The 10,636-nt window shown below is 38.9% G+C and overlaps 2 protein-coding genes across 2 annotated transcripts in view; one reads left to right on the top strand and one right to left on the bottom strand.

The window, feature by feature from the left end:
- The window catches only part of LOC125032566 (putative per-hexamer repeat protein 5), a 5,039-nt gene extending 4,139 nt beyond the window's left edge, over nucleotides 1-900 (top strand). The window contains exons 5-7 of the mRNA XM_047623793.1: nucleotides 1-65; nucleotides 260-367; nucleotides 618-900. The exon at nucleotides 1-65 is cut by the window's left edge and continues 32 nt beyond it. Of these exons, the coding sequence (XP_047479749.1) occupies nucleotides 1-65; nucleotides 260-367; nucleotides 618-657 (213 nt within the window). The 3' untranslated portion in view covers nucleotides 658-900. The remainder of the gene's footprint in view (nucleotides 66-259; nucleotides 368-617) is intronic.
- Nucleotides 1-10,045, bottom strand: part of LOC125032372 — a 28,294-nt gene extending 18,249 nt beyond the window's left edge. The window contains exons 1-11 of the mRNA XM_047623468.1: nucleotides 10,007-10,045; nucleotides 7,421-7,570; nucleotides 6,866-6,989; nucleotides 5,629-6,639; nucleotides 5,361-5,466; nucleotides 5,063-5,167; nucleotides 4,481-4,514; nucleotides 3,692-3,791; nucleotides 3,342-3,393; nucleotides 685-815; nucleotides 1-29 (exon numbers count right to left, since the gene is read on the bottom strand). The exon at nucleotides 1-29 is cut by the window's left edge and continues 346 nt beyond it. Of these exons, the coding sequence (XP_047479424.1) occupies nucleotides 1-29; nucleotides 685-815; nucleotides 3,342-3,393; nucleotides 3,692-3,791; nucleotides 4,481-4,514; nucleotides 5,063-5,167; nucleotides 5,361-5,466; nucleotides 5,629-6,639; nucleotides 6,866-6,989; nucleotides 7,421-7,570; nucleotides 10,007-10,045 (1,881 nt within the window). The remainder of the gene's footprint in view (nucleotides 30-684; nucleotides 816-3,341; nucleotides 3,394-3,691; nucleotides 3,792-4,480; nucleotides 4,515-5,062; nucleotides 5,168-5,360; nucleotides 5,467-5,628; nucleotides 6,640-6,865; nucleotides 6,990-7,420; nucleotides 7,571-10,006) is intronic.
- Between the last annotated feature and the right edge of the window lie 591 nt (nucleotides 10,046-10,636).

Raw genomic sequence — 10,636 nt, 5'->3', positions numbered from 1 at the left:
AATGACCACGAGACCGAGGGAAGCTTCCTCTGGGATGCCGACGGCTCAGCGCCGGTGTTCACAAAGTGAGTCATACGCACACACACACACACACACACACACACACGTATATATATGTAGAGAGAGAGAGAGAGAGAGAGAGAGAGAGAGAGAGAGAGAGAGAGAGAGAGAGAGAGAGAGAGAGAGAGAGAAAGAGAGAGGAATACCCTCTTGCCGCGTAAAAAACAAACGCTTGTACAGTTAACTCCCTCCTCCACAGATGGAACTCTAATGAACCCAACGACGCAGGAACCGGCGAGGACTGCGCGGAAATGAACAGGAGGATGGACTTCCTGTGGAACGACCAGACTTGCTCTGATGCAAGACAGTAAGTTTTGGGTCAGATAGGAAGAGGGAAGCCAAGAGAAAAAATATTAGTTTGCACGATGGGTATGAGTAAAATGTCACACGTGGAAAGCAGACCTTGTGAATATGGAACCGATAGATTAGGGGCTGAAGATTTGATATTTTTCAACACGTATATAACACATGACATGACAACAATGATGCAAGTAAATAATGTATTTGTCCCGTAACACAAAAAGCAAATTTAAAGCCTAACAATTTTTCCCTCTTAGGTTCGCTTGCGAGATGAACCCCACCATTCTCTATGGATAACCGCTCGACGTCGCGAACCAGTCCAACGGCAGATGTTGGAGCTGACCCGAAGATATTCCATATTGCCAGCCGCTGCCAAACAATCAGTTGCTTGAGATTTCGAACATATAGAATCAAGGAAGCCGAAATTAAAGTAGCGCATGTAAATGGCGTTATATCTAATTAATGAGAAAAGATGTAACACAACTATAACACATATAATAGGAAAACAGTTTGAATATAAATAAAGTTATGGCTGCTAAAGGATTAGTTTTTTTATCCCAGCTTAAAAAGACCTAAATATTCCAAATGGCACTAAAGACGTATAGCTAATGCTGTGTGACTGCTCTTATCGTCTACTGTGTCTCTCCTATTTCCTCATTCACGGCAAAACTATCAGTCAGAACGATATGAGGCAGAGTTTCCATAACTTACAATGGGAAACAGGAATGCTTCAGCAGACAATCTCTAGTTCAAGTCCTGACACCAGCTGCAGTGCACCAACCCCAGCTTCAATTACCACTGCAGCGTTCATACAAGACTCATTGTAACAGATGGAAAGTAGAAGGCAGAGGGATTGGCCACGAGTCAGGAACTGATCGCTAAACAACTTCAACAGCAAATGATATATACACTTCTCTGTAGAGAACAACAATGTCTCTCTCTCTCTCTCTCTCTCTCTCTCTCTCTCTCTCTCTCTCTCTCTCTCTCTCTCTCTCTCTCTCTCTCTCTCTCTCTCTCTCTCTCTCTCTCTCTCTCTCCCTCCCTCTTTTCTCTCAGTATTTCTGTACCGGTCGAAAAATCTAATACATGAGTATAATAGTTCCCCCTTGTGGACTTGTAATAAATTTCATAAATCATTATCTTTTACCTACTTAGTTCATTCCCTTCACAATTCATTTAAAGATCATGCGTTTTAATAACACACACACACACACACACACACACACACACACACACACATATATGAATGTGTATGTGTGTATATATATATTTATACACAAATATATATAGTTAATCAGCAGTCTCTCGAAGACACATCTATATAAGAGAATGTCTACAAAAAAACGCAGATAAGCTATTATAGATGTATAAGGCGTTCCATAAAAAATCGATGATTATCAACTGGTGCCCATGATGTTAGAATACACAATACAAAATAAAAATGAAACCGGACATATATTAGAAATATTAAGCCATAATTTACCCATAAGAAGTTGGCAACGCGGCTTTGGTTGTCGCGATCGCTCCAATCAGTTACTTTTTATTATATTCTTGTATGAATTATAATATATTGCAATTATACTTATTGTATATTGTTGAATGAAAGGATTATATATTCTAGTATATTAGTATATATAATATCCGACAGTAAATTATCAGTCCCAGCTACATCTAATCGACTTTGGGTGAAAAAACACATGGCATGAATATTATTTTCATATATTGTGGATAACTCAATGGTTCTTGATCATATACAGGTATATTTTCTCAAAGACCATACATTACATTTACATCAGTTCTTTTCATCATCACACATTTCATTTAAGACGGATGGATATTAGTTTCATATTTCTCTGCAATATCAGTACCAAATATTTTGTATATAAAAATATCTTTAGAATATGGTACTCGGTGACTTCATGCCATGTATCTAGAGCACTTAGAGAGCGGTATATCAAATGCACATGCTGGCTAGGGTTCAAATGCTGTCAGGTCTCAGCTTGACATTATCTTGATCATTATCAGTGGCTATCGATTTGGGCTTACCTCAGCGAATGTTTTACTTTATGTTGTGAATCTTCACTGCAATCTCAAGGCGTCTTCTGTACGCTTCATAAAAGTTAATTCCAAATTAAAATTAATCCAAATCAACAGTACTTGTACAGAAGAAGCATGACACACTGCCAGGCGGACGAGTCAGTGAAATTATCAGTAAATCTGCTGTTCTACACGAAAAAGCGGGTATCTGTGTACCTGGGTACCTTCTACAAGTTTCATATTGTACGTTAATGTCGATAAGGAAACGTTTGCCACACAGGAAAATCTATATATACACATATACGCTAGTATTATTTCATGTCGATTTATATCTGTGTCAGTACAAATATAATTATATACATGACTTCAAATAGCCTAGAAATATTACAGACAACCGAAATGAAGGTGTCAACAAAAATTAGATACTTGTATTGTCAATTTATATTGACGGGAATTTTCTCTGAGAGCTCTTTCTCGTGTGTGATCGTGAGGCACGGGTAGGGTAGTTTTTCTCAGGGTGTTGCAAGCGAGGATCATGATAACAACTGTCTGTGGAGTTTTGATGTCACTTTAGTTTAAAAAATCAGGAAGTCTGTACTTTGAATTTGAAACCTAACCGTGATGTTATTGATAGCTTTCTCTTTCATAAAAGTTGAGATTTTTTACCAATCTGGAAATAACATTGCTTTTCGGTGTCTGTAAACTCTGGAATTCTCTGTGGGATTTTCTTTTTGTTTTCCTTTTCCTTTTATAGAAATATATAATGATGAATTTTCATATACATCTTTGGCATGCAAATGTCACAATTTGTTTCATTATTGCTTAATGTAAATAATAGTGGTAATTCAACTCCATCTTTTCTATGGAGTTGATGACATTGTCATGACGTATCGATTCATGATTGGTGGGATTAACTAACTCGTTCTGCGCATGTGTAGGATTACTCGTTAGGCTCAAAAGTCTGTTCCGGAGGTGAATTAATTTCAATCCTGGACGCTGCCAATGGGCATGTGCATTAGAGATCTGGCTTAAACTTCAACACTGGATTAACTTGGCACTTAAAGAAGACACCCCTAGTTTCATCTCGGAGCGCATTATTAATAACGGGACCAGTAAAGGCTTGAATGTTACTATATTTTTTTCTGATTATTTCTTACGCAAACGATTCAGTTGGCATCACTCCATTCTACAACGCTACCTTTTCCACAAACTTTAATTTTACGAGTGTTTCCAAGCACGGACCTGGTGCCCTAGCCTTCCCTGCAAATCTTGTTGTATTTTTTTTCCCGGTTACCTGTGACGGCCTTTTTTGCACCACCCTCGTGGGATGATCTATGCCATATGTTACGTATTAGTATTAGGCCTAGGCTGTATTGATAAACTGTTTGCACAACCTATTCAGTCAATAGAGGGAGAACTAGGGATCTATATAAAGAGAGAGACAGGAAATTATTCTTGATAACTGCCACAATAAGAAATGAAATTGTTTATTGTGACTGTTTTCCTTTTCATCTTTGTATACACGTTACTGTGTCTGTGTTTGTGTTCATGTATATCAACTGGTGTGTGTGTGTGTATGTGTGTGTGTGTGTGTGTATACACACACACACACGTATACACACACACACACACACACAAACACATATATATATATATATGTGTGTGTGTGTGTGTGTGTGTGTGTGTGTGTGTGTGTGTGTGTGTGTGCGTATGCAGGTATGATTTTGATTTTTTTAAATCAATTATCAGTTCCACATCAAACACAATGAAATATTTAATTCAGAATGTGTTATTGATCCGTCTACTATCTTTTAAATGAGTGGCAGGTTCTTTGTTTAAAGAGGAAAAAAAGACAGTCGATCTTCAGAATAATGCTTTATATCTACTCTTATATAGATTATAGTGGCTTAACTATGACTTTTAACCAGACATAATTTGCTGTAATTCCTTTGCTAATTCCTTCACCACATTTTCTTTTCACTGTCGCCGATCGAAATCCTCTAATGGTAGTGCTGACGGCCACCATAAACCATACTATCGTAGTCCCTCGCCAGACACGCCTGCGCCAAGAAGCGGCTTAAGCGTAGACGACATCAGCCTCTCTCTCGCAAGCATACCTGGAGAAAATTATGAAATTATAATGATGCAGATACTGCCACTGCTACTACTATTACTACTGCTACTACTACAACATTATAATAGTAATAATAGTAATAATGATAATAATATATATAGTAAAATTTTTATAATAATGAAGATAATAATAATGATAATAGCATTAACAACAACAACAATAATAATAATAATAATAATAATGAGGATAATGATAAATAATGATAATCATAATAGCAATAATAATAGTAATAGTAATAGTAATAATATATATATATATACATATATATATATATATATATATATATATATGTATATGTATATATATATGTATATATATATTCTAAGATAATAATCTAGATTATGACACTAATGTTGGTAAAATAATGATAACAAAAATCATTATAATATAGTTATAAAATAAGAAACACGGACAACAATGACATTAAACAGACAGACAAAAAGAATTAATATTTCTAATCTACTGTATCGTGTTCATACTAAATCATCTAGACTTACTCACACCTTACCCTCAATCGTGAGCGATACTTACATTCTCTCTGTTGAGCATTTCTTGTCGTTCCAAAAGTATCCAATGAAAGCATTGATCTCCACGCAATCTTCGTTCTTGTAGTTATTGGGCTCACCTTCGCCCCAACTGCAACGAAGGTAGGTCGTGCTTGTGACTATTTTATATGACTGTACAAGCAAGAAGTATTAAGGATTGTGGTTGAATTCTGTGTTCCATGTAAGCGGCCAAGGAGACAATAAATTAGTGAGAGGTGAAGTCGACAAGTGTCTTGCCTCAGGAGCCGGTGGCTGTGAGTATGAGGCAACACAATAGAACTTACTCGGCATATGAATCAGAGGACTTCGGAGTGGAGTCTCCGTCCCAGAAGTAGCTTCCTTCCTTGTCCTGATCCTCGAGGCCTATCCACGTAGTATCCGTCAGAAGACCTGTTGACAAGAAGGCTTTCGGTTCAGTGGCCGTCTAGGGATATTCCTAAAATTGTTATGCGAAAAGAAAATATACACGAATCAGATGATATCAGAGGTAATCTACACTTCTGTAAAGTTAAAAGACCTTCCGGCGCGAACAGTTCCCTGAAAACAACTCACTGACAACGAAGGTATTCTCGTCATGGTCAGAGATCTTAGCGTAGTTGCTGTTGATACTCCTGCAGTACTGCTGACCCTTGTCCCACGAGCCCTTCTCAGTGCTGACGTGGTAGCAGGACCGGTCGTAGAGGTTCCATCCCTCAGGGCAAACCAACATAGGCGGTGCAGCGGTTTCCTGGGGGCAGTTGACCTTCGTCGAGGAAGAAGCATCGGTGGAGGAGCCTCCGTGGAGGGTGGTCGAAGCCCCGGGTCCGGCCGTTGGCAGTCCGCTTTCGGGGGAACTCTCATCTCCAGGGCCGGCTGCGTCTGGGGAGCCTTCAGTGCTGGAAGAAGGTTCCGTAGTTTCTGTTCCTGAAGGACTTTCAGTTCCAGAAGTTTCCGTTCCTGAAGGGTTTTCAGTTCCAGAAGTTTCCGTTCCTGAAGGATTTTCAGTTCCAGAAGTTTCCGTTCCTGAAGGATTTTCAGTTCCAGAAGTTTCCGTTCCTGAAGGGTTTTCAGTTCCAGAAGTTTCCGTTCCTGAAGGGTTTTCAGTTCCAGAAGTTTCCGTTCCTGAAGGGTTTTCAGTTCCAGAAGTTTCCGTTCCTGAAGGATTTTCAGTTCCAGAAGTTTCCGTTCCTGAAGGGTTTTCAGTTCCAGAAGTTTCCGTTCCTGAAGGGCTTTCAGTTCCAGAAGTTTCCGTTCCTGAAGGATTTTCAGTTCCAGAAGTTTCCGTTCCTGAAGGGCTTTCAGTTCCAGAAGTTTCCGTTCCTGAAGGGTTTTCAGTTCCAGAAGTTTCCGTTCCTGAAGGGTTTTCAGTTCCAGTTTCCGTTCCTGAAGGATTTTCAGTTCCAGAAGTTTCCGTTCCTGAAGGGTTTTCAGTTCCAGAAGTTTCCGTTCCTGAAGGATTTTCAGTTCCAGAAGTTTCCGTTCCTGAAGGGCTTTCAGTTCCCGAAGAACTCTCGGTGCTTGAGGGATTCTCGGTGGCAATGTTCTCGGTTGTGCAGTCAGTAAATTTACTGAGGAGGTCAGACTCTGAAAAGATGTAGAGTGAAAACGGCAATGACTACCACATTGTGAACTCCGCTTCTGCCACAATCGTGACCATTATCATTATTATTGTTTACATTAATCATTAATATAACAAACAACAATCACGTAAAAAAACATTGACAACAAACAGAAAGGAGATCCAGTAATACTACAACCAGCATAACCTCCTTTTCCTCTGATTACTTGAAAGGCAAATCTCCTAACTCACTGGGCTGAATAGGCATCAAATGGCAGGACATTGTGCTGTCCTTGTCGTACGTGATTTCCACCATAAGACCGTATTCTCTCGCCAGCCACGCCTCGTGCCTGTACACTGACCCCACGAACCATGTCTTCAGGGAGAGAAGGTGCGGGGCTCGTGAGGGGGGGAGGGGGAGGAGTGTCTGTGTTGGGTTAATGTGTCCTCTACGGGGACTGACCATGGCTATGGTACATGTTCACGCAATGAATCCGAAAGGTGTATAAAGTTGTATACATATATATATATATATATATATATATATATATATATATATATATATATATATATATGTATGTATGTGTGTGTGTGTGTGTGTGTGTGTGTGTGTGTGTGTGTGTGTGCGCGTGCGTGTGCGTGCGTGCGTATGAGTGTTTATATATACATCTATATCCACCAAGATATCTAAATCCCACCCACTCGTCCGCCCATCCATGCCGTCTCAGCCACTCACTCGCCCATCCCTTGCCATCGACCGACATACTGCACAGCGCCACGCAAACCTCGCCCTCCGAGGCCTCTCACCTGGTCGAGCTGAGACTGGCACTGAGTCTGGCACAGGGTCAGGACCGGGAGGCTGCCGGGGGTCTCAGGGGGTGCCACTTCGACGCCCACATCACACCCCAGGCTCTCCCAGGCCGCGTCCGCCCTCCCGATGTGCGCGCTGTGGCCGCGCTGAGGAGGTGGACGGTCGCATGCGGCGAAGGAGGCAAAAGGATTGTGTTATTATTGTTATTATTATTGTTGTAATTATTATTGTTTTTGTTGTTATCGTAATTATCATTATCATTGTCATGTTTTTTTCTTCCTTTTTATCATTATTACTATTATTATTATTATCACCATCATCATCATTATATTCATTATTATCATTATTATTATTATAATTATCATCATTATTATCATTATTATTATTATAATTATCATCATTATTATCATTATTATTATAATTATCATCATTATTATCATTATTATTATTATAATTATCATCATTATTATCATTATCATCATTGTTATAATAATAATGATTATTCTTATCATTTTTTTTCATTTGAATATATGCTGACAACTAACCATGTCTAACCCATAGACATAAGGCAGGAGATGGCAAGTCATGATTTCATTATTTCAGCTGAAGACAATTTTGTAAAGATTTGTTCTACTCAAAGATGGGCAGGTAAAAATAAATGTATTACAGAGTTAAAGGTCGTAGTTACAGTATTTAAAGATTGGAAGTTATTATAGGGTTACATTGATAGAATTCCTCTAAGAATATTGGCTGATTAAAGCAATCATGTCTATTTTTGTACTTTTCTAGTGCTAAGATAGGACAACCTGATGGCCAATGGTCTCCTTGGGGGCATTACAGAAACGGCAGCTGGAGTCAGTTGAGGTCTTTGAGATGTTGGTTTAATAATTTTTCGTTGGCAGACGATGAATTTGGTTAACATAAGCTTTGGCTACACGGGAAGAAAAATTTCCATCCAGTGGTTTCTCTTGCCATTTTGCTTTCATTCGTTTTGGGGCTGCTGTTTTAGCACTTATTATTTTTTGGCTGCTCTGCTGATGACATTACAGGGTTTAACTCTTCACTTCTATTTAGATCAAATTCAGACTTTACAAATTTAAGGGATTCCTTGTGAATAGAGTATCATCTCTTGCTCTTTTCATACTGTTTACCACATTGCATCAACCAGTCGTTGGATTTGGTGATATATTCATAAAGGGGGATAGTAGTTGTCTTAAGTGACATTTCTCACTGGATAAGACCCCTTCCTCCATCTTTTCTAGGTAGATAAACCCTATCTATATGGGCTTTAAGGCGATGCAGTCCATTTGTGAAAAATCTACGGGTCTTATGATTCATATACCTGTTTCTTCCAGTTTCCAATTCAGAATGTCATATCTGTACATGACAACTGGCTCTGCAAGACCGTTATGGCGGTGGAGCGATTTTGCTTAAGATCAGCCTGACTCGTTCATAGTATTCTTTCTTGAGTTTTTCAATTATTATTATTATTATTATTATTATTATTATTATTATTATTATTATCATTGTCGATATTATTATCATCATAATTATAATAATAATAATAATAATAACAACAATTATTATTAATTATTGCTATCGATTATTATTGCAATTATTATCATCATGACTATCATTATTATTATTATTATTATTATTATTATTATCATTATCATCATCATCATCATCCCATCATCATCATCATTATTATTATCATGATTATTATTATTACTAATTCCATCATTACCATCCTGTTGGAAATCAGTAGGTATAAAAGGAAGCATACGTAAAGGGAGAAAAACGGATGGAGAAATGTGATGTGGAAGGTAAGACTGGACAAGAGCAGAGTAAGTAGGAAGTAAGCCTAGAATTTAAAGCTATTCTGCTCCTATAAATGTATATACCAAAAAGCTACTAGGAAAAAGGCTTGAAGTTGAGCCTTTAGCTGGAGAAGTCGCAGTGAGTAATTTAATTAAACTTAATTATTTTTTTCCATTTGTTACACTACATATTCTTGGTGTGACATGCTGTCTGTTTCATTTTGCTTCTGAATGACCCCCTGTGTGTAAGGAATGGCCGGGGTTGCCATCCACTGGCGGCGAGGGATTCGAACGCAGGTCAGCAAGATTGCTAGACGAGACCGCTACCGCTGCACCACGCAGCCGTGAGTAATGCCGTAAGTACTATTAGAAAGCACTGGCTGTGCTATCTACTACTCCCCTTCTATTTCTCGGTACTATTCTTGGACGAATACTGCTAGAGGCACCGTCGGGAGTTTGGAAATTTCTCCCTAGCGGTTGTGGTAATTGCTGCTTATCGCTACAGAAATTTAAGTGAAAGAGTATCTTTACAATTTGAAAGTACTACGGTATTTCCCAGCTATGGAAGGCGTAAGAAGAATAGCTAATCTTCATAATAATATACTTACATAATAACCAATGAACATGATAAACACCATACATGGTTTAATTAAGTCAGCGATGAACATATAATTCATGCATTTCCGAATGCAAGACTAACAAAATATCTAAATATCTGTGCGTAAGTTAATCTAAAAGTAAATCAATGGAAGTTCTACTCACTGCCACAGCGGAGAGCAAGAGCAGAGCACGGACCAGCATCTTGCACAGGTGACGCTATGCTGTGACTGCTCGCTCGCTGGGCTTTTATGTACGCCCCTCTCCCTCTCCCCCCTAATCTCTATCCCCCCTCCTCTTCCTCTCCCTCTCCTCTTCCTCTTCCCTTAGTCTCTATCTCGCCTTCCTTTTGATCTCCATCGTATGCATTTTCTCCTCTCTCGCTCTCTCCGTCGATGTTTTTCCTTTTCCTTTCTCTCTCTCTCTCCCATTACCCTTTCTCTCTCCTCTCCTTTTCCTCTTCCTTCTCCCTCACTTCATTTCCCTCTCCAATACCTCTTTCACTCCCCTCTCCCTTTCTTATCCTCTTCCCCTTCTTTTTCCTCGTTAACTCTCCTCTCCTCTACTTTACCTCTCTTCTCCCTCTCCTTTTCCATTTCTCTTTTTTCTCCCTCTCCCATTCCTCAGTTCTCAATACATAATGTATTTGTTTGTGTGTATGCGTGTATATATGTGTGTAACTGTGCGTGTGTGTGTGTATTATCTCTCTCTCTCTCTCTCACACACACACAAACACAAACACACAAACATACATATATATATATATATATATATATGTATATATATATATATATA

This window comes from Penaeus chinensis, chromosome 14 (assembly GCF_019202785.1).
Source record: "Penaeus chinensis breed Huanghai No. 1 chromosome 14, ASM1920278v2, whole genome shotgun sequence".
Taxonomy (NCBI): Eukaryota; Metazoa; Arthropoda; class Malacostraca; order Decapoda; family Penaeidae; genus Penaeus; species Penaeus chinensis.
This window is presented reverse-complemented; position numbering and strand designations above follow the sequence as displayed.